We start from the raw sequence: 27,968 nt of genomic DNA, 5'->3' as shown, positions 1-27,968 counted from the left end.
CACCACCCTATTTTTTTCTTAAATGTTCATTTATTTGTTGGCATTTAATTTCTGGTAAACATATTTAGTGCATCATGATCAAGACATACACAAGAGAGACAATGGGTCAGATTGCTATGTTAAACTGCTTTATTCGGTCGCCGTAGCCGGAAAATATTAACACAGCACCAAGTAGCACATGTAAACAACACACATCACAAGCTGCCAAAAACAAAAGAATAGTATCAATGGATGTATCACTGATTGAAATAGCAATCCACTGAAAATTCTCACTTCTGGCCAGCATCTTGAACTCTCAAAAAAATTTTGCACCATCCTGACCTTGCAGAAGTGGATGTCCGGCAAAGCCAATAGTCCTCTGATCAGGGTGTGCAGTGCTTTATAGCATTGAATATTGGTAGCGACAATCGCTTTGTGACCAAGACGATGTTTACTTTGCGGTTGGTTGATTGGGGTGAATGTAGCATGCGAGTTTAGGGTTGTCAAACATAAAAGCCAAAAAGCGTCCTTTTCATGTTCTACATCAACAAGTCACCAACAATATGCGTCCTCCTCGTTTCAGCCATGTGAGAGCTTTTCCAAGAAGTACTGCCACCAGGGAGCAGGTGTAGACTATGCGCACGTAACTGCTAAATTCACTTGTCGGCCGTCTCATTTCAAGCCGATTGCACTTTCCGATTTTACTACTGGCTGTTGCGTTTATATATATTCGCTAGCGGTCAGTTGGTACTGTAGGCTTTTGCGTTCACCTGCGCGTTCACCTGCATGTATGCATATTTCGATTTCACTTGTATGCAAGGCGAAACATTTCAACGAAATCGAAACTGAAACAATGCCTACCACCTGGACTGAGGCACCCTATTTTATGTTTTCCAGCTAAGGCTTGTGTCTTTTTCAAAGCACACGATGAGCAAAAGTTACCACATTCACTTATTTTACACATGCATGTCCCCCCGCCTGCAGAGTTTGTTTTAGAGAAAGTTAGGCAACGTCCACCATTTTCATGCTTTGCCCTTCAATATTCACGATGCCACAAAAATATGCTTTTTCGGTTGTGACATTTTCTGTTTTAATAAGCAACTGCTGCTGCACAAAGTGGTATATTTGTACTCGCGACACTCTGATGTACTGATACTAGCCAACTTGCTTTTACAGTTCGCTGTCCCTAGCGTGACGCTAGCTGTCCCTTTAACACAAATGTTATGTGCGCGACAACTTGGGGTCATAACGTCACAGAAAGATTTTTGGGCACGGCCGCCCAACTCTCTTAGGGGGAAAGAAAGTTCGCAAAGAGGCTCGAGAGTGGTGAACGTTGAGTGAGACACTTGACAGAATGGGAGGCGGTAGGAGCATGCAGAAGCTTGGAAATGGTCACAAGTGGACTGACGGCCATACGGAGGAAAAAGGTGGTAGGAGATCTTTGAGTTTCTGTCTGTATTTGCCGGTGGAAGGTGCTTGTCCTGCAGATTGTAATCTTCTTGGGGGGGGAGAGCATTGCTCAAGGAAGAGCTGTGGAAGAGCTCACACACGATAGCAGACATCTTCAGACACTATAAATAGCAAAAAATTCATTTTGAGGGCCTGTATAGAGGAGCATTTGTAAGACTGAGGTAATGTGGTTACCATTTTTACAGACATATTATTTTTTCTTTTGTGTGTGTGTGTGTGGACTCAGTTTACTTAAATATACAAAAAACTGCACAAACTGGACAGTGCTCATCTCAAAAGCGTCTAATCTACCTCTGTATCTGTGGATATTTTAAGTCGTGCACCCTTTCACATGTTAAGCATGTCGAATTAACTGGCCCAACATATTGGTTTACTATGACTTAGTCGTGTTTTGATAAATTTCCGATGATGTGAATATTTTCGGCTAGCCCTAGAGATTTGCATCATCGAAATTTTACCTTATGTCTAGCTATCCAAAGCAGTTTGGCAAATGTTTGCCTTCACAGTGACTATCAATAATGAGAGGAATCTACCCATCTGAGCCACTGAACAGTGCGGTCTTCGCCCTGAATGATGGCTTTACAGAATTCTTTAGCATTAAAGGCCAACTGCACTCAAATTTCACCTCGGCCAAATTTACTTCGAACATACAGTACGGACCACCAAGGCAGCTCGGACATGACTGGTACCCCTGTGAAATGCGTTGTTAATTAGTTATAAATGCCTAAAATAACTTCGTCGCAGGTGACGGTGCACTGCTGGCAGATCACGCAAACAGCCGTGAAGCGGAAGTGACATTGCGGCCAGCCTTGCGGTTTTTTTTTTTCCTACGGCCAGTCAGGAGAACCGGTTAAGCACCGGTGGGCGCACTTCTCCTGGCCTGTGACTGCGGCGAGGGTGAAGCATTGCGTGCAGGTTTGTCCTGACCAGCCGGCCGTGTGTTGCCACTTGCTCACCGGCTAAGTCGGCTGGAACATCACTTCAGCTTGGCTGTAATGGCCACGCTCTCCTCAATTTCAGTTTCAAAATCTCTGATTTTTGATGGTCGTTTGCACTGGGGAGACGCATATTTCAGCTGTCATATTTTGCATATTTCAGACTTTTTTAGGCAAACTGTACGGAAATAACATTTTCAGGAGGTGGAAATTTTGAGTGCTGTTGGCCTTGATAAAAAGAGCATTTTTAAAGATTTTAGTCGTAGGAAAAAGACACCCATTTATTAGGCTGGAAAACGCATGTGCCTTGATGCTAGTATACAGAACAGCAGCAAGATGAATTTTTTTTAAATACCATCGCTGGTACACCAGTGCACCAGTGTCGGTATAAAAAAATATATATATATATATACTGCAAGAAATTTCATACCTTGTGAGTGATTCAGTGGACTTGCACATATGCAATCACAATTAATATGTGTGCCAAATACTTGCCATAAATTATTACATAAACAAAATAAAGTGGCTAGCAAGTGTGCACAGCGATTTATTTACAATCCTCCAAATCAAGCTTCTGGACATCACCAAAGTTCTCCATCTTGACTCTTCCATTTTTTATTGATGAAAGGTTAACTGCTACGCTTTTATTACCTCATAATCTAATCTTTCAGATTCTTGTTAACTGGAATCTTGTTGATGTGGCATGAAATAACAGCCCTCCTTGATACCACTAACAAAGTGTAAAGCTCAGGCAAAAACGGTCTCACACTGCTCCTTGGTCTCCACTGCTTTTACTTTTTGAAGCTTGTATGTGTCAACCACGGCACTTGAATATCCTTTGCTCTGCAAAGTTCCTCGAAAACAGGGTGACAAGTGGAGGCGATGCTGTGGGAAAAATGCTCTGGGAGGCAGAAAAGGCAGAAGACAGAAACATCACACAAAGACAGAGAGGGACTCATGAACTGTGAGCACTCAATTCACAAACTGCAAGTCCTTGTACTCACATTTTATTGCGATCCATAAGTTAAACATAAAGTGCAACTGATCTTTGTACATTCACGAGGAGTTACACAAGCCATTATACAGGGCTCAAGGTTGGTACCCGACGCCTTGCGTGATATTTACATAATCCTTAGCTTTGTCTGATGCTCTGGCTATCACAGAGGCCCAGCAAACTGCTTACAATCACTCTTTGCTGCAGCAGCTTTGCAATAAGAACAGCAAATACTTCTTAGGGATTCGACGGGCCATGAGGGCAAAGTACAGCTTTGTTCAGTCTGAAAGAACCAGCCTTTGGTAACTCAGTCAGCTCCATTCCAACCACGAAAGACATTTTTTAAAGGAAAAAACGCAAGAGGTATTGATAAATGAATTCCGCGCTCCAGTGATGCATTATGTGATGCACTAAAAGCATTTTTATCACTATTTTAACTGCATGTTCGCATTCAAGTGATGTGGTCAGAGAAAACTGGAGGCTCCGCTACAATTTCTCAGTTGTGTATCTTGGTGGTGGCTTATTAAATCGGTGGCCGCCAATCACCCAAACAAGATTCTGTGACGTCATGGGAAAGTCGCCGGCAAGCGGCTGGGGAGTTGCCACTGCTTCATTAATATCTCCACCTGTTTTCTTTTTGCGATAAAATTGGTATCACTGTTATCGAGACAAAGAAGACTTTTTAATGAACAAAACTTGAACTCTGTCTTCATGGCCTGTTTAAAGCCTGCTATCAGAGCATGCAAAAGCCTCAAGTTGACCTTCATACCAAGGAGAGCGGAGGGGTGGTGGATTGGACTGGGAGGTAGGGGAGTGTGCGTGAAGTGAATTCAGCCCGTCAAAACAAATCTGTCACACAATCGGAAGAGTGCTCATGTAATGGGTTCTGCCCGAATTTTTTTTATCTCTTTTTCGACACATAACATTAAAGTGGCAGCAGCACAGTGCTGCTTCTACTTGCCTTTGACACTACTGCCACATATATGACTAGCCACGAGTACAATTTGCAGTAACTTCAACACTGTGAGCATTTGATAACTCCCTCCAGCTGCACACCGCTTCCTGGAGCTGGGTGCTCGCGCACTGTGAGACTGTGCAAAAGCACGGCAGGCCTGGGCCGACACTTCACTGGTCAGAGCCAAGGCTGCTGGTGCCAGCAGCAGCTCTGCATCACGCGAAGCTCCCAAGGATCACGCCAGGGAGTCTGCTGCAGATGGTCCAGTATCGTCCTCGTCCTCCAAGGAGTCGGTGCTCTCCACAGGCGGCTCTTCCTTCCGGCCACGCCTGGGGCAGCAGGAGCAACCCCAAGCCCGTCAGTGGGCAGCCCAGCCCTACAACCTCAAGCCACTTGAAGAAACCTCTCTTCAATGTGCACAGCCTACAAACCTTTAAAGGGGCCATGCAGACAAAATGCATGCAGACAAAATGCAAGGTTCTTTTATTCGAAAGATTTCGTGTTTTATAGTGCCCCCAGCGCTTGTCTGGCAGCAAATGATGCCGAGTTCACTGAGAAATTAATCAATTTAGGCTAAAATTTTGATTGTCCTGCCAAATTGTGTGTTTTCGTGACATCAGCAATGACGTCATAAGTGCGCATATTTAAACAAACTTCCACTGTGTCATTTGGCTCTGCAGCTTTGCATGCACTCGGTCCTCCCAGATGGCGCTACCATACTCATCCGTTATCTGTCGTAGCTTTGTTTTTGACCGTATTTGAACCTGGGTTGTTTTTGTTACTGCAGAAAGCGATTGTTTCGTGAAACATGGGGTATCCTCGACAAACAAGCTCACGTAAGACAACGTCGCTTACGCTAATCGGCCAGGATCCTGTAACAGAACTCCAAATTGATGGACTGCGGTGCAGCTAAAACAACCATAGTGCACCCAGTACCGCCAGCAGTGCGCATTGGTACTCCTATGCTTACGTGCATTCTCGTAACTTTCATTGTTAACCGCACCATTCTTACTGCTGTAAAATGAATATGCATTACATTTAAGCGCAACTATCTTGTTCGGCAAGCTTATAAGCCGTGCCTAATTTGCGTTTGCCAGCCTCAGCCAGTTGCACAGCTGGGAACATATGACATCCTAGGTTCTGTTGCGGGAAATGAGCTTGTGGGTCGCATGGCCATTCCCTTTTTTCCTAATTGTATAGATTATTTGAGCAAATTGTGCGTTAAAAGTGGCGTAAGTATGATTCTAACGTGGCAATCTTTCGAATGAACCAAATTTGCGTTTTGTCAGCTTAAACCCAGAAAAAAAAGCCACATGCAGAAGACCAGGAAGAAGAACAGCGCAGAAAAACAGTAAGAAACCACAAACCACAGGCGTTGATTTGTAGTTCCTTACTTTGTCTTATTTTTTGCACTCTTTTTCCTCGTAGAACAATGTAACAACTGGTTCTTCAGCAAACCCTTCTGAAGAAAACCAGGTTTTGGGCACAGAGTTTCACACTTATTTATACTAGAGGGGAATCTAGCGCTAGTGTCTAGGCAAGCCGCACTTCAGCGAGTCCAGCCATGTACCAGGTAGGAACAATCCATTTGTCTTTGGCATTGCTTATGAATGAGCTGAAAAGTTGTCTGTGGCTGCAAAAGAAACAAAAGCAATGTTATTGGTAAAACACTATCTAGGGTTGTTTTATTATTAGAAAAGTAAAGTGCCAAAATGTTTATTTGTCAGGGATTAACTATTTAGAAGCTTAAAGGCCAACTGCACTCAAAATTTCAACCTCTTCAAAACCTTATTTTCCTATAGTATGCCTAAAAAGAGTGCAAGATACAAATTACGACAGCTTAAATAAGCGTATCAACGGCGCAAATGACCACCAAAGATCGGCAATCTTAAAACTGAAATTGAGAAGAGCACGGCCATTACAGCCAGGTTGAAGTGACATTGCAGCCTGCCCAGCTGGCGACTGAGCAGCCACTTGCAGCCGAGAAGCAAACTGGCCGGAGCAAATCTGTGTGCAAAGCTCCACTCTCGCAGCAGCCCAGGAGAAGCGCGCCCAGTGGTACTCGACCGGTTTTTTGGGCTGGCCGTAGAAAAAAGCGCAGGGCCGGCTGCAATGTCACTTCCACTTCATGGCTGTTTGCGCGATCTGCCGCCAGGTGCAGAGTTGCCTGCGACAGGGCTATTTTAAAAGTTTATTACTGATTAACAATGCATTTCACAGTGCTACAGTCATGTCTCAGTTGGTTTGATGGTACGTACCATACGTTTGAAGTAAATTTAGCCGAGGTGAAATTTGAGTGCCGTTGGCCTTTAATGCACAAAGAACAAGAAAACAAATGTTAACCCTTTTTTGTTAATTTTGGCTTTAAGAGCAAAAAAAAGCCATGTGGCTAGACAAACTAAGTAGGAGAGGAATGTTGCTAGGTGCTGTGGTGGCGCCCATGATGCCACGCAGTTGCAGCAACAGATTTCCCCCTAGTATAGCTTGTATTCACTGGCGAGGCACGCATGCAGGCAACCATGTGAGTGCACCGTCACTGGTTATGATGGGCTGCGCGGGATGGCGGTACTTGTCCGTGCTAAGCACGTTATTTGTGTTGGACGTTCCAAACTCTACCCCACTGAACGCGAAATAATGCCGCGAGTCCAATGTGAGTGCAATTAATAACATCTCTGTTGACACCACCGTTGAGAATGGGATCTAAACGGAGCAGACGACGCACGCCGGAGTTTTTTTTTCTTCGGCGTGCGGGTACAGTGGCACAAGCCGTGCCACGTACACGGCGCATCGACCATGTTCGTGGCCGTTTTTAGTGTTGCCAAGCGAAGAAATTGACAGCTAAACTTTTCAATGAATACCACCTACAGTTAAACCTCGATGTAACGAACTTCAATGTAACGAAACCCTCGATGTAACGAACCACGGAATTTTTCGTAACTTCAAGTGTATGCACACCATGTATTTTCACCCTCTGTGTAACGAAGTCCCGTTTCGAAGTCCCGTAACGAAGTCCCGTAACGAAGTTTCATGGAGAACTAGGCACAAAATTTAAGTTGTAGAGGTATATTTTGGGAGACGCAAGAGCCGAAATGGGGTCTCAATAAAACGCGACGGCAACACGGGCCGCCCAATGCCGCGGATGCAGCGAGCCACGGGCCTGTGAGCGAGCCCTTTGCCTACAAACTGCGTGGTGTGCATACACGGCTGGCGCACTGTTTCTGTTTCTCTAGGAGCTTAATCATCTACGCGGGCATCAGCGTGAACCGCATGGAGTGTTTTCTCCCGCAAGCCACAGGCGCGCTGACGCAGCCGTGGAGACCACCCGCACAATGTGGGTAGCTCCAGTGACTGCTTCCACTCGCTGAAACGCAACTCAAGAGGCAAATAAGAGAGGCACACACAAAAAAAAAAAAAAGGGGGGGGGGGGGGGCTGATAACGTGGGCGAAATTTTACAAAAGCGCTAATCAAACATCCTCCGCGGTGGTAAGCCTTCGTTCGAGTTCGCTCATGCTTGTTGGGTTTCATCGTTCCAGCAAGCATTTGCGAATCCTTATGAGCCATGCTCGCGCGTTTTTTTCACGCCCCCATCCGCGATTGTGCGTCGACGGCGGCTTCTGTGCCAGGAAGTGACTCGCGCTGCACACGGCAGTGGGAGGAGCCTGACCAGTTTCGCCAATGGGGAGGCGCGTACCCTATGGCGGGAGCTTCGAAGCGCTCGGGGATGGTGAGGATATTTGATGGGCGCTTTCGTAAGCGGTGCGTATGACGTTTTACAGTAAAAATTTCGCCCACGTTATCCGCTTTCTTTTTCTCGCGTGCCCCTCTCATTTGCCCCTCAAGTTGCGTTTCAGCGAGCGGAAGTGGTCGCTGGAGCTACTTACATCGCGCGGGTTGTCTCCGCGGCTGCGTCAGCGCACCTGTGGCTTGCGGGGTGCGCTTTTGCGAAGAGAAAATGCTCCACGTGGTTTACTCCGATGCCCGCGTAGACGATTAAGCTCCGATCGAAACAGAAACAGCGCGCCAGCCGTGTATGCGCGCCACGTGTTTTTTTGCAGGAAATGCTTCATGGAATGAACACTTCATTATAACCGCGAATTTCAATGTAGCGAAATTTCAATGTAACGAAGTAAATTACGAATTTTACCGACTTCATTACATCGAGGTCTAAAGGGACACTGAAGTGATATGTAAACATTGCGGGATTACTAGCGCAAATTGTAGTCCGGAGTCCCCAGGCCATGTTTCGACCGCTCTGGGCGCGTTTACGCGATTTTATTTAGTAGAAAAATTAATTCGAAAATGCTGTCCTCCTCTCTTTACGGTCGCCCATTTTCTGTGGCGTTTTCGTGTGACGTCGGGAGGAGCCGAGCTCGCAATTGGCTGCGCTACTGCACGGCTCCCCGGCCTTCAGACAGAGTCAGTCAGCCCAGCATTTCGTCCGCCGGCCGCCGACGGGTCGTCGCAATTCGTTCGCTCAGTTGAAACGAAGCCAGGACACGTTTGTGAATGGAAGAATGTGCCTTTCTTTACTTGGTTAGTTTGTACACTGTATCTAGCTCCAAGTCAAGGTCGCTTCACACAAGCGCTGCACAAGCGCACATGCAACGCTTCGCTGACTGGTATGCCAGTAGGAAAATATAAGGCCTCTTGAAGGCGGGAGAAGAGTCAGCAAAGTCAATATAGGTACTAAGGAAATAAAATCAATTGATATTTTTACCGTACAGCATAAAACTAGGGTGCGGGAAGCACTTTTTTGCGCTGGGTGAACAATCCCAGCGGCCAGCAGCACGACTACGCATCTGCGAACGCTTTTCCGTCTAAGAAATGCAATTGCTAGACGTGAGATATTGTGGAAACTTGGGGGATGCTTACTGCACGAGCGCAAAACAACAAATAGTCACCTAAGCTGCTTGGAATGCTAAAACTAAATAAAAGTGTAAACTGGCTATACATTATATACCTTATATTTCCAAGGTCGGCCGCATTCGCCCGTTGCCGAGTGGTTTGGAGCGCTAGGTATGTCAGAGCAAGTGTTTTGCAAGTCACAAGTTCGAATCCCCGCGGGTACGTGCTTTTTTTTTATAAGTTAACTTTTTCGTTTTCCACCGATGTTTTCTATACTGAGTTCACCTTTTTTTGGGCCGCAACGTTCATTGCCCCACGAACTAGTTCACAGAACGCGCGCAGGCTGGCACTGGCGCGCTAGCGAGTTCTCGTTGGCGTGCTGTTGCCATAAGCACCGACTGCTTGCGGGCAGTGGGCACAGGCCAGAATCAACAGATCCTTGGCCTGGTGCGAACACGCTTTTTACGATACAGGCATGAGTGAGGCAAGCTCCAAATATAGGGAAAAAACTAGGGGTGTGCGAATATTCGAAACTTCGAATATTCGATTCGAATTTTTTGGTATTCGATTCGATTCGAATGATACTTTTATGGTTCGAAATATTCGAACCACCCAAAACTAAAAAAAAAAAAAAAAAAATCAGAGCGTATCTCAACAGCAAAGTGGCGAAGCATATACACGGCGAACGGTACGTGCTTTCGCAGACTGTATCGAGGTTGTTGTTTTCTGCTCGCGAAAACGCTCTGCGCACGCCCAACGCGCGATGACACCGCCGGGAAACCACCCCCCCGCTGCGCGCGGCGCGGCCGGCAGCGTCAACATGGCGTCGGCTCCAGCCGCGAAGTGGCGCGGGCGCTCGAGCGACCGTTTCTAACCGCTCTTTAAAATGCGGCTTAAGGGAGACACGAAGTTGCTTGTGCGGTAAAGGAGCTCATAATGCAATCGAAAACGGTACTATAAAACATCATCCGCGCCGCTAGAAAGCGTCCGTAAAATATTTGCCGGGGTGCTAAGCCTAACCATCTCCGGCGGAGCCAAGCCGGCTGTCTCGATCTCATCGCAAGTAGTCAGGCTCCTCCATTCTGCCGCGCGCGTCGTGCGTCATTTTCTGACCGAGGTAGGCGCTACCGCGGGCGCGAAATCGTCGATGCGGGCGTGAAAATACAGCGCTCGCAGAGCCGAGGCGAGCGAATCGCGTGCAAAACGCACCATGCGGTTCACGCTTCACTGTTGCGGCGTGTAGCGAACTTGGGCACAGCGAGTGAGGAGACGAGCGCGAAGCTTTACGTGCTCCAGAAAGGACTGCTTTGCGACATGGGGGTTAAAAAAAGCAGAAAAAATCACGAATTTCTTCACGCGAAAGTAAGAGAATAAATAAACGAAAACTTTTTTTAGCGTTCAATTTTTTTTGGTCTTTGTTGGTTCGTACGAATTTCGGATGATACGAATATTTTTCGCGGTCCCGCAAGATTAGTATCATCGAGATTTTACTGCATCCGCGCGCGGCAATGTGCACGGGCTCGGGCATGCCAGCCACTAGTGTCTCAAGTGAGCGGCTACTTTCGGTATCTGGTGAGTCGTGACGAGCAGGAAGTTGTCACTGCTCCCCGAACATGTCGAGCAGTTAACCTTTCTCCATGTTAACATTTAAGTGAGTGCAGACCTTAACCTGTTGAGTGCAATGGTATTGTGTAATTTCTAATTTTACTTTGTATGATTTGTTGTGCAATAAAGTTGCAGTTTTTGCGTCTCTAGATGGTGAAAACTTTAATTTTACAAAAAACAATAAGTATTCGTATTCGAAAAATATTCGAAAAATATTCGATTCGAACTTTGTTTTTATTATTCGAATTCGCTTCGAAATTAAAAAATTGATATTCGCACACCCCTAGAAAAAACGCATGGCATTTGAGCGTCTGCGGGGACGCGGAGGGCGTTCATGCACTGCGTAGGCCTCGGCTAGTGAATGCTACGATTCCAAGCCGTCCTGGGAGGCTTATCTTATGCATTTTACAGCCGACAACATGGCAGAAGCGCGGTACGATGCTTACTGAGATATTGAGAATGCCCATCCAACAACGCCATTGGTTGTGTTTTACAAAACCAAAACCGAAACCGAAACTTGTTTGATTGCTAACCTTGGGCATCCTCCAATCACGGTGCCCCCTCCTCCCAACGTCACAGCCTTAGTTGGTGCGGCCGCCGCAAACCGCGCATGGTAGTTTTTCTTCTTTCGCGCTTTGTAAAATAATTACCGATTTGTCAACCGGATGAACGATGAAAAGTGTGCTAATTTGAGCCAGTCTACGCAGTGCAAGCAAAAACGGGAGCTTGACAAATTCACTTCAGTGTCCCTTTAACTGTATATATATATATATATATAGTACTAAACTCTATGGTTTTGGAATGCATAATGGTTTCCGCACGGCCGAGCTCGTGTGTGGTGTGGTGGCGTACCTCATAGCCCGACAGGTGCTGAGCAGCTCGGTGTGTGCGGAGAGGTCCAGCTGGCCTTCCGACGTGAGCCGCAGGCGTGCCAGTGCTTCGCAGAACTGCGCACCCAGCTCCTCCAGCTGGGCCACACCAAAGTGGTAACCCTGTGGCAGGGAATTCAGAGACCTCAGTGTGTCTAAGAAGCGCCAGTACTGCAAAGTTCGCAAAATCCACTACAGTATGCCCGCTTCCACCACATCTAGGCGCCATGACCACAGAGAAAACAAGCGGAGGATCCAGGCGTCATTGCAACTGACCACGTCACAAGCTAGCGTGCACCTTGAAACCAACCGGCACAAAATCAAATTTTACCAAAAAGCAACTTAACCAAAAGAGTTAAAATATGCACTCAAGTCCAGCAGCACTCCCACTTCTCACAAGAGAAAGGTGCATGGTGGAATGAAGTGATAACGGTAGTAAAAGAAGCGACCCAAACGGGCATGGGGGCACAAGTCTAGATCACTTCTCATGCTCGTGGCAGTCGGGCCTTGATTAGCGCAGCAAACGGACAACTGGCTCTATGCCTCCCTTTCTACATTGCTTTCCGCAACATTCTGCCGGGGTACATGAGATCACTCCCCTCAAGAAGGGGTAAAATGGCACTTTTCAAAAATGCCAGGACCAGGCAGCACCGGTCTTGTCACCACGCGTTACTGTTGAGACTGCATGGAGGATGATAATAGTGATGAGGGAGCAGTGGTGATAATAGCCCCCCTAGTGGGCAGCTCATGATGAAGGTGGGTGCTGTATAAAAGGCACGGAAATTGAAGGGAGGAGCAGCAAGAGGAGCTATGTACAGTAGAAGGCATCTGCTCAAAGCGGAAGGCCAGCACTCACTGCGTTCGGCCCCTGATTGCAGCCAGCCGTGGAGCATTCGTACGTGTAGCTTAGCTCAATGCCAAACTGGCGCCAGCCGGTCACCCGTGCTGTGGCCTCTTTGCTCCGCTCCACGTGAAAGCAGCACGACTCCAGTGCGAACCCGGGGCTCACCTCGTGCAGCAGACCAGCCAGCACCTGCACCCCACTGGCTGCTCACAGCAAGAAAGGCCAAACACTTGCCACTCATGGAAAGGACAGAGTGCACTTCAAAGGGCTTAATAAAGGAAGAAAGAAGAAAAAAAAAACACCGAAGAAACAACCATCGCCCAAGCAGCCACCACAGCCGCCACAGACTTCATGATCGTTCCCACAGCTTCACAGAAGTAACCTCCCAACTTTCAAAAGGCCGCATGTCCCCCGCAGCTCTCATACTTCTTTAGCCAAGTCAGGCTCTCCCCCACCTACAACTGATACGAATCACTAGAAATCCTTCCCTTAGGGGGAAACAAGGTGGCTCACGCAACTGGCCGCAATCTCGCACTGCAAATTTTCCCACAGAGGAAGGAAGGTCTGGCCGTGCCCCCCACTGCAATCCACCACACTGAGATCTTCTACCATTACCGGCAGTACTGACCACACTACCCTCCTTCACTGAGTTTCCACATAATTCTGCACAGGAATGGTAGCTCAGAGCTGGCTGGCTCCCTGACATTTCTTGCACACATGCAAGCACACTAACAGGTTTTACCACCCATCACAGACTGCTCCGGCCTTCTAGAAAACAAACAAAATGAAATATCAGCAGCACAGATGCAAGGGCACAGAAATAAAAGGAGCTTTCCTGCGACGCTTTCTTTTCGTGTGCCTGCTATCGCACGAAATTCAGTACTCGCGAAATGCTCTGAAACCAAACTTGGTTGCATCCACAGAATACTGAGTTAGTGAGTAAATAGTTGTTTACAAACGGTGCAAGCACATTTCCATGAATAAATCATCACGCTCTACGCCAATTTCTTCCCAAGATGAATTAGGCCAGAATATTTTTTCCGCCTGCAAGGCCCTAAGCAGCATTAGAAAGTCGAGTCTGCTAGATCCACGACCCTTTGCCAAGTGTAGGAGGGCACTGATGCAACGGGCAGTCGAGTTGAGACTTCCCCGAAGCCTACAGACACTACTATGGCTTGCCTCGCTCAAGGCACTGGAGTCCTCCTCTTCAGCCTGGCCATGGGGTGGTGAGCAGCCGTAGAGAAATGCATTAAAGTGCCGCGAGTGGCCGTGGAAGTCACACAGCACCTGTGTGGGGGACAGACGTAAGGCAGAGCCTTAACTTCACCTTGCAAGGGAAGCAGCTTTGCAGACTACAGTCACACAACTGGGTTACAGTTTGGTCAGCCATAAAAACTATAAAAACCGGTGAAAAAGGTGTGAAAATTCTTTTACTTTTCCTTCAGTTTCCCCGACGCCAAATTCGCTCAGAACTCCTGGTTTTTGAGGTTGGTGGGTGCAGGTAGCTTCTGAACTAGCCCACTCAAACCTACAGTGCACCCTTTCCACGGGTGATGCTGTAGGAAATCCCCTCTCCAACGGTCATCCTGCCTTTGGGGGATATACAGTTGAGGTGGGAATGTCCTTTCACTGCACTGTTGTTCTGCAGAAAGCGATACTGAACTAGTTAAACAGCAGTTAAAAAGCAGCTGTAATTTTTAGTAAAGTTCTATGAGAGGCGTATTGCCCGAAAAATTGACCCAACTAGTGCCCCAATACATTCGGTTCTCACTGATCTCACTTAGGCCGATTGAGTGGTGCTCATACTCTACCACACTTAGTGGTGCTCCTGGGGTCTACCGCTATGCATTCTGGCTTGGGATTTACCAGTAGCACCAGTGTTAACCGAATGAGAGCTACCTACACCTGAAAACAGACATTAGTACAGTTGTCTCCCACGATCTCCCCAAGGTCTCCCAAGTACAGTTGTCTTCCAAGTTGTCTTCTGGTTGATAGTTCACAGGGATTTGCAGAGAGATGTCAAAATGGCCACCTGCATGTTCACTGCTTATTAAGAAGGCGGCTGCCCAGGTAGTATACAATCCATTGCCACGTCACTGCCAGATGTTGAGCAGCAGGCCGACGCAGCACGAGGCATTCCCACTCTGTCCCACACCCTGTCACCCTAATAATTCTGCTGAGTCCACTGTGACAGGTTCTGCGAGGCACACCTCACGAGGCACACCTGGGTACGGCCAATACGTGTACACTTTGCTCCTTGCGAGCACTCTTCCCTCCAGCGGGGAGAAATTCCTGTAGGAGTATACCCGCACAGCAGAGATGGACTGACCAGCGGGGTGCGTCCCATGTGCGCCAGGTAGAGCAGCAGTGCCTTGGTGTGGTAGATGGTCGGGTGCGTGTCTTCCTCAGGAAAAGACCACTGCCGGTTCAGGTCCTGGCCTGCCAGGGAACACCGGTGGCTGCACACCAGGGGGGAAGGCAGAGGGCAGATTGCCACCAGCTTGGCTAGCTCAGCCACATGCACATTGCCTCAGCAGCTGAGACAGGGAAGTTAGGAAACTCTCTGGCCCACCCCACCAGCCGAATGTCCTGATGATAAACATTGCTGCATTCCTCTAGCTTCCTCTACCAATGTATTTGTTGGCTGCTAAGTTAACTAACCGTATTTGGATACAGTACACGCACTAGATTCATCCAATCATCCGTAAGGCAACCACACTTGCACTTCTCTTCCCAAAGCTTTCTCTTCCTTTTGCTATTTCTTCGCCTATCTGGCACACTGCCTCTTGTTGCTCGCCTGCCTTGAGTGGCTTGTGTCCGGACCCTTGTGACGTACCATCCATTGATAACCCCATCCGGGTTCAGCATGGGCACCAGCTTGAAGACGAACGTGCTGCGCAGCTGCTGGGCGACTGGCTTGTCACTCAAGAGGCAGTCGATGATGCCTGCACGGTTGGAAGGAGACCCGCCCCTGAGCGTGCTGGGCCCTGTCGTCGATGGGTGCCGTCCAAGGGCTCACCTTTCATGATCCATGAGGAGTTGGTTTCACCAGGGTGCACGCGAGCCGTCAGGAACACATGTGGCCTCATCACTGGCCACGAAAACATCATCACTGTCTCAACAAAAGCGCAGTCTTGGCTGCTGCTGCTATGGTTTCAGTCTGAAACAGCACAGTCAGTGGAAAGCACCCTCAAGGCAGCCTGGAAGGGCCTGTCCGTAAGCATGTGCAAACAGTAATTGCTTTTTTCAGTTATTTGGCCAGGTAATACATTACTTGATATTGTCTTCATTTGAAGTTACAGTATTTGAAAGTTTCAAGGTATTCAACACCAGGAAAGTGAAAATTAGGCTCCTTTTTTCCACCCAAAAACACAGCACGTATTTGGTTCACTTTTACTATGGAAGGAAAATGTAAGCCCTTTTTTTTTCTCCTTGTGACATTTGCCTTTCATTTTTTTTTTTTGACACACAGGGCTTTATCACTAATCGAGAGTGAAACATATGCGGGATGCGACCAGCACCTGGACATGAACAAACATCGTATGATATCTCATGAAGTAGCCACGTTATAATCACAAACCATCCATATGAAATACAAAAGATGTGGCAGCATTTTTAACACGAAAGTGTTTTATTCCAGGATACACGAAGATTTCAGTGACGTCATATCCGTCACGGAAATGACGCCAGTACAATGAAGCAACTGGCCTGTAAAGGGTGCTCCCCCGCACACACGGTCTTCTTGCAGGGAAGCAACCTTATAGTACTAAAGAGTACATTATAGTTAGAGCTGTTCGTTTTCGGGTTTTATATCTTAACACGAAAGTGTTTTATGCCAGGATACAGCAAGATTTCACTGAAGTCATATCCGTCACGGAAATGGTGCCACTACACCTTTGCCGAAGCGACCCGCCAGTAAGACGTCACTCGCCAAGCACACCCACTAGACAGCTGCTGACCCACAAATCATGCTCAGCTGCAGATTTCGCTGCACATTTCACTTTTGTATTTTACCGATGCCTATGACAAAGGAATCAGCCACAGTTTTTTTATGTCAGCAGCACCCTTGAGTGAGTGTGCCCACCAGGGGATGTGCAGCTGTGCATGTAGCAACATGCAGCAGCATGCGGCACAGGAAAAAAGGTGCTCACCGTTGGGGGTGGAGGACTGCGCAGCCGTGATTGTGAGCAGGGGCACCGGGTTCCCAGACAGGGTGCGACACAACTCCTGCCGCTCCATGAGTATGCTGCTGCGGTCGCAACGGCTCAGCCAGAGCGCCAGCTGGGCCTGCACACAGTTCATCCTCAAGGAGACGTACAAGGAATTTTTCGCGTGTGCGAGCACTGGAAAGTAGCAAAAGGGGAGAAAAATATGCGGAATGCCATAGACATACAAGGTATGAAAGAATGCAAACATTTTTTCATATTCAATCATGCAATTTTTGTAAATGGGAACATATCTGGCTCATTTAAAGGAGCACTAAAATGTAGAAACAGGTTGGCCGTTATCAGCAAAGAGTGCCATGAATGCAAATTTAACACTTGTGTCAACAGCTGTTTATTACTGCAGAAAAAATCTAAGGAAGCTTGCACTCATGCGCAAGACTTGAATCGTGAAGCTGCTGTAGGTGAGCATTCACAGACAAATGGGTATTTTCAGTAGCACGCCCTGCCTTTCGGTTCGCGGCTACTTCCACGGCCATGTGAACTATCCATGGCCGGGCCATGCCGAGAACTGCGAAGACGTTGTGCGAGAGGTCTCTTGTACTATACTGAGCGCATGCGTACGACGATGTGAGCTCTAGTGTGAAGGGCTCTCCTACGGTACTGAGCGCATGCGCACGCTCCTCCCGAGTGTTGTGGCAGCCGCTATGACGTGCCTTTCCGTTGTAAAGTGGGTAATGCGACAGCTGCGCGACGCCTACGTAATAACATTCCTTGCGAGAAATTTTCGGCGTACACGAACCCCGAACTTACAGCCAGTAGCAACAGTTCCACTGTTAAAATGCCATAGGAGTGGAGACAGGTATTTGCATCCCATACGCTTTCCTGCACAATGATTTGTGACTTCGCAAATCGTTGACGGTAAGGCGGTATTGGTAAAGCTTGTCTCGGCAGTTTACTAAAATAAACATGACAGCAAGTGTGTGTCAATATAAAATTAATGTAAGAAGGAACTTTTGCTGAGCACACCTGTGTTTCAAGAAGGCACAAACTTCAGCTCTTAAATATTACTTAGCAAGTCCTTCTATTACACCCACTGGTACAATTTTTTTCAATTTCAATGTGTTTAAATACTGTAGCTCAAATTATAAAGCAGGTTCTTTTATTACACCTGCTGGTAAGATTTGCTTCAGTTTTGATTTCAGTCCAATGCTTTGCATAGACATAAGAACCGCCAAGGGACCTATGAGAGTGACCATGAGCCATTGTCCCTTTCCACAGTCTGTCCCTATTCATATACCGTATTTAATCGCGTAATGAACCCTCCCCCCACTTTTCTTCTAGAGAATTTACTTTTTGTCGCTTTGGATAAAAAATGCCGTGGGAATATGTTTTTATCTCAGCATGGCTGCTGATGCCGTAGACAATCGCAGTAACTTGATATTTTGCTACACTACGTGCAGAAATGCTAAAAGTGCATTCCAACAAAAAGAAATCTCAACCGTAGCCGGAGACATGAGCGCGAATGCCGTGGCTCACAATTTAAAAATTGTGTGCCTGCGGAGCGCCAGCTGCTGAACACAAAGCAAACCTGCTTGCGCCATAAAAACGCTGCGGCGTGTGAACAAAGCACAAAACGTACTCTGCACTCCTTCCCTGCGCTTTGCTGTTCCAGCTGGCTCTAGCGGCGTGTGAACAAAGCACTAACTGTACTCTGCACTCTTTTCTTGCTCTGTGCTGTTCGTGACTTTGGCATTTTGCTCCATGGTTATGTGCAGCTGTGTTCCGACCTTTTTTGTGCTCCTGGTGCACGCCGTACAATGGGCCAGTAAATGAGCTACACAGCGGGTTTAAACTGAAGGTGGTGGAGCATGCGTTGATGCACATGGAAACCGCGCGGCTGGGCGACACTTCAGTGTTGACCCACTGCGTGTACCATTTGGGCGAAAACGCGAAGTTTTTGGGTGGTGAACAGGGATTTCCGTGCGTTTCCTGGGCCCCAAAAAAAGAAGCTTCCCCATGTCGGAAAAGCAATTCTGGGAGTGCCTTGATGGCACGGAAGATGGTGTGCAGTGGGCCGACAACAAGAAGCTCCAAGTGACTTGAGTGAGGAGGACAGCTCCATGTCAAGTAAGGGGCCACTAGCATGTTGGGCATAAAAAAGAAATTTGATTACATAATTACCTACGTGTTTTTACGAAAATGGTAAAGCTCTGACAGCGCTTCCCTTAGCAACTTTATTGTATGAAATTTCAACTTTTAAAAATCCGTAGCAATTTTTTTCCGCATATGAACCCTCCCCCCAAATTCATACCGAGTTTTCTGGAAAGAAAGTGGGTTCATTACACGAGTAAATACGGTACATATGATGCTTATTTGAAGGCCACACCCGCACATCTGTCCCCAACCACCTTGAGCAGGGAGAAGCCGTAGGGGAAAGCCGTGGCGAGGTAGCAGACGTCCCCGGAGGCGTGCGGAAAGCGCAGCATGAAGGACAGCGTGAACAGGGGGCCCTTGTCGGGACGCCAGTGCAGGTTGCGCTGGTAGCTGATGCTGTGGCCCACACGGTACCAGCCGCGCTTTCTGGACGCCCACTCCCGCACCGAGAACAGCAGGGGACACTGGCCTGCACACAGGAGGGAGGGAGTCATACAACCCCAGGGGCTCAAAGGCAGCAGCAGCACTGTAGGGACCCTCGACAAGACATCTCATGAGGAATCCAGCATAGTTTGTGCACTTGTGAGGTTCTGACAAGGTTTTCTGGACCACACAAAAGCAGCAGAGATCCATTTGTGAGACAGTTCAGAGCTGAAAGGCGAATGAACGGGCTCCCTGAGGAGATACCGTGGCGACAGTCATCCTTATCCTTTAGGGAAAGCTAGGCACCGGCATACGGGTTTGATCTTACTTAGTACACCATTAAGCTACGTCCTTTACACGCAGGATGGCAGTAGGCAGTAGAATGACAAACAGGCTGTGTCAAAATAACAATATCGTGTTGACCTGTGGAGCTGCTTTGCAGTACTTGCACACCACATTCTTACTGATCTGTACGCAAGCACTCCTTTGTGGTGTACCCGCCGCGGTGGCTCAGTGGCTAAGGCGTTGCGCTGCTGAGCACGAGGTCGTGGGTTCGATTCCCGACCGCGGCGGCCGCTTTTCTGATGGAGGCCAAAAGCAAAAACACCCGTGTGTACGAGATTTCGGCGCACTGTAAAGATCCCCAGGTGGTCAAAATTAATCCGGAGCCCTCCACTACGGCGTGCCTCATCGCCTACGTTGCGTCGGCGCGTTAAACCCTACAATCAAACATCAAAATCAATCCTTTGTAGTGTACTTGCAGCACTGGTGTACTGAAAAGAATTTGGAGCACATAGGGTGGCTGGAAGGGGTTATAGGCAAAGTACTCCATACTCAATTTCTGTGTTAGTTTGTGAGTTCCTCTCTGTGTGAGTTTCTCTCGGCGAGTGCCTACCTTCCTTGTAGAGGCTCCCAGTGCGATCGAAGTTGATGATGTTGAACTTGTAGTCCACGTCGTTGCGCATGCCTGACACTTCAAAATAGAACCAGCGATGATGGAGGCCCGTGTTGATGTCCGGGGTCATTAGCAGGCTGTACTCAGTGGGTCCCGTCTGAAAAGCACAGGTTATCGTCTTCACCGTCTGCCATCTGGCAAGACGTGGCAAGAAGAGCTGGGAGCATTCAACTAAAATGTGCACGGGCCTGCTGCACATTGCCATTGCGAAAAGAAAAAACCGGGGAGGCAGTAGAAGGGTGGCTCACCTGGATGGCCCTGCGGAGGTTGCCACCTTCAAAGCGGGACTCGAAAGTGAGCTTCTCGGCAGGGTGGCCCTGCCGGTCATCGGTGACCAGCAGGGGCCTTGACGGGGGAACTTGGACCAGGGCATCGTAGTTGTACACCACGGGGAAGCTGCCCAAGTCACGGTTGCTCTCCAGGCAATGCCCAACTTCTTCCAACATCCTGCCTCTGCACAAGAAAGGGTGGCACCCAAAGCATCATTCGGGCCACGCCTGCTTTCACCGCTAGGCAAGGACCGAGCCAGTTCTTAAATCTGGCAAGGATTGCGCTATGCACAGGACAAGGTGGACGACACAAGTGATAAAATGGCCCATCATAAAACATGCAAGGCTTAATTCAACACACACAGTGCTTGGGAGGTTATTGTAGATTAGCGCAATGTTCCAGGGCTCTGCCCTACACAGTGAGAAGGGCATCACGCATTACAGAAACACCTCAGTCACACTACTGCGGTAGCTCTCAACTAGAATTCGCAGGAGATATCTTGTGAACATGCGAAAGCGATGGGAAAACCCACAATGAATGAAGTATGCTGACACGCGCAATAGTGAAAAGTCATGTGCTTTCGGCCACTGCAGTCACTTATACGCCTATTCTATGCCCACTTTCTGAGTCTGGCCTCACCACACAGCTGCAGTGTTGCGCAAAAAGCCAACTATAACAGTATTCATGCACTGCAGACAAGTCAAATGTGCGGACCGTGCCGCAAAGCCACTTTCTTACGTTTATGGCAAGTTTTGGCAAAAATGATGAAAAAGGGAGAAAGTGAAGAGTTACACTGTGGGCTTTGCACACTCCTGGAAAGTCCTCCCAGGTGCCTTGAAGTACATGGTTTCCCATGTGCCCAAACAGGATAAAAGCCTCACACACTTGAAAGATTGTTGTGCCGAAAATGCCCACGTTTCCGTTGCTTCCATCTGTCGATGGTGCTGTTTTACACTGAAGCTGTCTATGGCTAGGGCAAGCCATCCGTGTGCAAGCGAATAAAAAACGCTCTGAAGCAGGGAGTGCACATGCATGAAAGGAGTGCAAAGGGAGAGGGAACACTGGGGTCCCTAATGGCAAAATGTGGGTCCCATGGTCAGGTGTTTGTGATGCAGTTGGCAAGCCACAAAGAGAAAAAGAATGCTATCGCAGCAGATCACACATTGGTATGAGGAAAGATGCTGCGAGCAGCGACGGTAATGCAACCGTTGCCACCGTGTTGTGAACGCGGCAGTGAGAGGACAAGAGCGTGCCTGTGCTGCCAAATTTAACCGTCACCACTGGGCTGATCCAGCAACACGGGAAACAGAACGGAGCCGCAACGCTGAGCACAAGAGACGACACTGACACTGCGGCCAAAAAAAAAAAAAAAAATCGTCTAAAATGCGATGTAAATATAGTACTGTTTCGTCGTCAACACAGCTTCGCTGAGGACTTTTTCCTTGACACTTTATTGCTCGTGTCCTGCAAATTTTGCTCCGAGCAAGACAAACCCTCGTTGCTTTCTACACTGCTTGCAGTTAGAGTGATCATACCTGGCATCCGTGTTGCGGCAGGCGTGGAGGACCTCCAGGGGCTCCGTGTGTGGATGGCCCAGTGCCTCGGGAAAGGCCAGCTTCACCAGGGGTGCCAAGCTCTGAGTGCTCTGGGCTGCATGCTCGAACGCCCGCCTGCATCGCCGCCCATCAGGGGAGGTTGCGTCAAGCCACAAGGCCTACCTCAGCTGGGCCAGAGGCTCCTCCATGCTGGGCGCCTCCTCAGCGGCACTGGAAACCTGCAACCACCAGCAACGCTTACTCAGGCTAGGTGCATGGTGAGGCAAAACTGTCAATACAGGGACTGTGTGACGCTAAAACTCAGTTGACAGTGCTTTTGGTTGAATGACTTCAATTACCGTAACAACCCGCATTTAATACGGACCTGTTGTTAATATGAGGCGAGATTCAAAGACAGTGAAGAAAAAAAGTTTCATCTGCATAAAATATGTGCGAGGCAAACTGAGTAAACACGTTAATTAGCATTGTACTACACGCCTCCAGCACAAGTTTGGCATTGAAGTTCTTAAGTACTATGCGTAGTGGACATACACGACACAGTTGATAGATAATTAGCAAATGCCACAGTTTTTGTGTGCGAGGCATGGAGCTGTATTTTTGCTACACTTACATGAGCCTCACAACATTATCTACATTGTTGTCGGTGCATTGAGAAGCCGAAGGATCTACATCAAATTTTCCTTTGCACTCGTGCTTGGTGCACTTGCATGTTGTCATTTCATTCAGAGAAGATGGTACAGAGTTGACTAGAGCAATGGTGCTGTAAATATTGGAACCCAATTTAAAAATCCTGCTGGGGGCTATTGCTGGGTGCATCAAATGCAAAGCAATCCTCTAGACTCTCCAGTAGGACTCTTAATCCTTTGAGGGTCAAATTTTTTCGTCAAATGCGACCCCCCAGGGTCGATTTTTTTTTATTGCTGATTTAAATTTCTTGAATGAATCTATTTCGAGAAAAAATTATTGTAATCTTTTTAGGGTGACCATAAAGTGACCAAAAAATCGTTTGTGTTGTTACATACGTGTGGTTTATTCATGAGTAACACAAGAAAAATTCTAAATAAAAACGAGAGAGTAACAAGCCGGCACCTTTTGAGTGAATCGAAATCAGATAGACATCAGTTTCACGCGCGCAAAAAGCGGGAAGCGCCCGGATGACAATACCGAAACCAGCCGCTGTGCCCGCACACGCGCGCGGCCGGATGCGCGAGCGATAGATGGCGCACCACTCCTAAAAAATACAAAAAAAGGAGAAAAGAGCCTCATCAGTTTCGCATGCACCCTTGGTCTGTGGCAGGTGCAAGAAGCGAGAGGCGCCCGGTGGGTGTAAGGGCCCTTAGGTGGGCGATACCCAGCGCGCCCCCTCGTTACCAGATGTGCAAGCGATAGCCGGTGCGCCGCTGAAGTAAATCATAAAAAATAAAAAGAAGAGCCATCGGCGCAAGAAAATAATTTGACGTATTTCCACAGTGCGGCAGCACATGGCAAGCAAGAGAAGTTGGTGAAAAAGGCGCGCTTTTTAAACATACAAGCGATGACGTACATGTACGTTATTGACCATTTTGAAGGTGTTTGCAGAGGACGTACATGTACGTCTGTGACCCTGAAAGGGTTAAAGAAGCTCACACTAACGCGTACGACTTGACGGTAGTAAAGCTGTACGCAACCTTTGCGATCATCACAACGGTTTATTTCCACGATTGCAGCCGATTTGCTCCTTCTTCGCTACTGCAACGACCTTCACTCCATCATTGTTGCAATATGTGAAAGTTCCCTTCATTTTTTTGGAAGTGACAATGCTTGGATATCACCTTGGTGTGGTGTACGCTATGATGTGTCTTTCTCATTCCAAGCAAGCGTTGCCACAATTATGGCGAACGATGAAGTTTTTTCTTTTTTTTTCGGCCAATGTCCCTAAGGGTGGTATGCTCGTTTTGGCTGACCTTGGGCAATCTCCCTAAGTGGGTATGCTCGGCATTTTTTCGTATTTTAACTGTGGACGTAAAAAATTGCGATTTGCTAAACAGCTTCGCTGTTAAAATCACTGTGCAATTGTCGCAGTTCAACTGCTGCATGTGTTACAATGCAAAGAAATGGCCAACAGGTCCATGGCAGCTGCTGATTGTTTTTTCCAGTTAATTGAATTAACCACCTGAAAATTATTCAGAGCATTATTATGTATGTCATATTTGATTTGAAGGCAAAACTACCTATTCCCACCAGTGTGTCAAATCGAAAAAAATACCGGTTCAGCTACGGTTCTGGTTCAGGCGAAATCATTTCGTTCCGGTTCAGTTCTGGTTCGACAAAATCACGTACCGAACCAGTTCGCGAACCGGTCCGATGAGTTGAATGATCACTGAAATTAGCAAAATTACATTTAGTAGTTTAGAACGACAGTCGAATCATAATACAAACAAAAATTCAAAATGGTGCTGTTCCCCAAGGGCAGTGGCACAACTGCAAAGCAAACGTTAAACAATTACAAGATATTAGAAGAATAAATGAAGTGGCGACGATTTACCACCTACTCTCTCGCCCAGACTTTATGTTGTCCTATCGACTATTCATAAAGCCACCGCCAAGAGATATGACAGTGGGATATATTTTCTGCCCTTTCCTTTTTTGTTGAAGCCGCAATCATTGCTATGGAATCGCCGATCACGCTAACCTTGAAGCCTTAAATTTAGGCCTGCGTGCTGGTGTGTTAAATACCAGCGCTTAATACCAATGGCGCACATTTTTTATATTTGTAACAAAACAGAAAAATCCCACAACAGGCACATAAATACTACCAATGAATTAGACTATTTGGTCACCCTGAATAATTTGTTAGCAGTCACAATGAGTTATCTACACTTTTGCTAAAAGTAAGCTTTAGTTATCGCTCAGTCACTGCAATATTGCTCTGACGACTGCAATTCCTTTTGCGATAGCTATACCAGATGTGTGCATTACAATCAGCATATCATTGTACCGCCTGACCCCCGCCATCGTTCCGTGTGCTACACTGTGGAATCTTATAACAGATTCAGGGGTGAGACAGCCCAAACAGATTTGGGAGCAGTTTTTGGAGCAGCAAAATTTCGATTTTGGAGCAGAAGAATCTTGATTTGGAGCAGTTAGGGACATTTAATACATCGTCTTGTGAGCTTAAAAAATCATTATTTCAGCAATTTGCAGGGTCAAGTGCACATTTCAATCAGTTTTGAATACACAGAACACTCAAACAGCCTTACCTGAAAGAGTTTTTAAGAGTATCACAAAGTACTAACTGCACTACCTTTTTCCTAACTGGTGATATTGTGTTGCGCCTGCACGCAACACTGACAACAAAACTGCCGTTAGCATTAGAGAGTTTTAGCAGTCTGTCTGTTCTGTTGGTTACTTTGTTACCGGGTTTACCGGACCGGTCTGCGCCTGCTCGCGCGGAAGGGCGAGGAGGCGCGGGCAACTAATCCCCCTACGGCTACGAATGCCCAAGTGCCCAGACGAGTCCCGGTGAGCACGGTAACTACGTACACGACGGAACAGACTTAAGGACAGACAAATTTAAGGAACCGACAAATTTAAGGGCTCCGCAATTGTGGCGTTTTTTTTTTTTTTTGCTGTTTTAATGCTAAACTTATTATTTTTGTAATCCCAGGCTGTGTTCTACGAACGACTGTAGTCACGGCAGTTGAGCAGCTTCGAGCTAACGGTCGCATAGCCCAACCAGCCTACCCGTTTCAGTCCCCCGGGCGCAGGTTCACCCTATGGTCATTTGAGTAGCGTTAATGTTTAGCCACCCAGATTTTGGCATTAAATTTCACTTTGCATACATCAAGTGTTATAGTCGCGTTCTATGGCAACCGTGTAGTCCTGCAGCTATTGGGCGCTGCCTGAACAGGTCGCGGCGCCGCAGCACAGCCCGCAACTTTCGTGTCGACCGTTCCATCCCCGAGGCTCGCGATCGCGCTTCGATGCACAGCAACACCTCAACATTTTACAACAGCACAACAAGACAAAAAATTCACTTCACGAACCCGATTATAGACGCGCGCACCGCGTTTCGCACTCAAGGACAAACCACGCCGAAGTCGTAGGCCCCACATTTCAATTAACTTTTTTTCGAGCCGCCCAACTTCCCGTAATCTGGTACCAATCTCAAACCATATCCTTGCGTTAACGTCACTGTTCAGAGCCACAACAGATAGAATGAATAGACTGGAACTCAGCTGATAGCGCAAAATAAACCAGGAAAAATATCGGCGATACGCACTGAGCGCGTTGGTAGCAGCCAGATCAGGCGGCGGCCATGTTCGTTGCCACAGCGATGCCTAATCGAGAAGGCCGTTTCTGCGAACCCGGACGGAAAGCGAATCGAGTTTTAGAAGCTATCGCTTGCTTCGTTTCAGTCTTTCTATTTGCGCCATTTCTGTGTTTGCGATTGACCGACGATAAAAGCGGTGACCGGGATGCGGGAGGCTTTTGTCCCCGCCGAAACTGACATGAGCATCAAAATCCGTGCCGTTGAGGCTCTTCTGGAGCAGTTTGGCGCAATTTTCGCTATTTTCGTGCTTTTGGAGCAGCTTGGCGCAGGAAAATGGAATTGTATCAGAAAGGCGCAATATGCGCAGCTGTCTCACCCCTGCAGATTATGCTGTTACAAAATGAAAGGGAAATATGATGCGCGGAGCATGAGATGGGACTTTTTAAGTAGATGCTCTTTAATTCGTCCACAACAGTACTCCCCTCTGGAACGAGTAGCAGTAGAAGTATTGTAGCGAGTTGGGCAGTTAGTACAAGTGCACCTTCGAAAAAAAGCTGATCTGAAAGAGACAAAACTGCAGAACAAGCAGAAAAGATGATCGCTGGGCGAATAGGGCAGTGTGAGGTACCGGCTTGCCTTTCTGCACGTGTCATCTGCTTTATTACTGTTTCTGCTTCCAAGACAAGGTGGAGGGCTGCAGTTTCTTGCCAAGGGATTAAGTGCGCACCTTAACAATTTGTTGTTACTTGTTGTTATTGTTAACAAATCTGTTGTTATTTGTATCTGTAAAAATCAGAACTTGTCCACTGTACTGTCCTCAAAAACTGACCCCGGAACCCACTTCCATTGCATTGATGACACGTTTGGTTGTAAAAGGCAGGGCAAAGGCAAAGAAAAGTATAGAGCAATATCCACATTTTGCTGCTTTTTTTACTTATTCGGTTTCACTTATTTTTTGCATAATATTTGAAAACAATGTGATTTGCCTTTAATTTTTTGTTGTTTTCCGTGTAAGCACATTAAAAAAAAAAAACTGGTGCATTTGATGCCCTGTGCTATATCTCTGCTCCGAGGCGCAGCTTATGTTGCAGGCCAGCAGACTTATTTTAACCAGCTGGTGATATTAAACGTGGATCAAAATCTCGATACATGGACGTTCTCGATTTCTATCTACTTCAGAAAAACGGTCGTGGGGAAGGGAGATCGAGGCCACTTGTGGTCAGCAACAAACGCTTAGCCACTGAGCAGCTCCTGCGGTCACACTTGTCAAGTATTAACAATTTGCAGGGGTCGGACCTTTTAAACAAATTATAAAATGCAAAAAGTTTGCACACATCGGGTGTGGGCTTTCACTGTTGCGCAGTGGAGCCCTCCTGCAGCCTGATTTCTCCAATGAAGTCGCAGCTAGGGAAGGGCAAAGTCGTTTTATATCCCCTCCAAGCCGCCGAGAATGACATTTCATTTGGTCAGCTTGCACTACGCTCACGCTTCCAGCAGCAACAGACCATTGCTACATTGGTGCTCATTCATTTCCCCTGTTGTTACATTACAGCGTGATAGTGTTCAAATGTCTGGAGGGGAAAGTGCGCGAGTGGGTACGAAGTCGATGGTATGTGAAAGAAAGAAAGGCCTGAATTGCATTGACTGTTCAATATCAACAACGGAGGGTCGAACCATTTAGGCATGAACCGGTAA

At 47.4% G+C, this 27,968-nt stretch overlaps 1 protein-coding gene across 2 annotated transcripts in view; it reads right to left on the bottom strand.

Moving 5' to 3' along the window:
- Positions 1–106: 106 nt before the first annotated feature.
- LOC144170497 (cytosolic carboxypeptidase 1-like) overlaps positions 107–27,968 on the bottom strand; it is a 47,948-nt gene continuing 20,086 nt past the window's right edge. For both annotated transcript variants that reach the window (XM_077700338.1, XM_077700339.1), the window contains exons 10-22: positions 22,184–22,239; positions 22,001–22,135; positions 20,444–20,648; positions 20,136–20,292; positions 19,072–19,286; positions 16,649–16,784; positions 15,517–15,588; positions 15,334–15,442; positions 14,827–14,956; positions 13,677–13,784; positions 12,510–12,686; positions 11,637–11,776; positions 107–4,662 (exon numbers count right to left, since the gene is read on the bottom strand). In XM_077700338.1, the coding sequence (XP_077556464.1) occupies positions 4,569–4,662; positions 11,637–11,776; positions 12,510–12,686; positions 13,677–13,784; positions 14,827–14,956; positions 15,334–15,442; positions 15,517–15,588; positions 16,649–16,784; positions 19,072–19,286; positions 20,136–20,292; positions 20,444–20,648; positions 22,001–22,135; positions 22,184–22,239 (1,734 nt within the window). In that variant the 3' untranslated portion in view covers positions 107–4,568. The remainder of the gene's footprint in view (positions 4,663–11,636; positions 11,777–12,509; positions 12,687–13,676; positions 13,785–14,826; positions 14,957–15,333; positions 15,443–15,516; positions 15,589–16,648; positions 16,785–19,071; positions 19,287–20,135; positions 20,293–20,443; positions 20,649–22,000; positions 22,136–22,183; positions 22,240–27,968) is intronic.

This window comes from Haemaphysalis longicornis, unplaced genomic scaffold (genome assembly GCF_048455015.1).
Source record: "Haemaphysalis longicornis isolate Haplotype H1 unplaced genomic scaffold, Haemaphysalis longicornis Haplotype H1 scaffold_2, whole genome shotgun sequence".
NCBI lineage: Eukaryota > Metazoa > Arthropoda > Arachnida > Ixodida > Ixodidae > Haemaphysalis > Haemaphysalis longicornis.
This window is presented reverse-complemented; position numbering and strand designations above follow the sequence as displayed.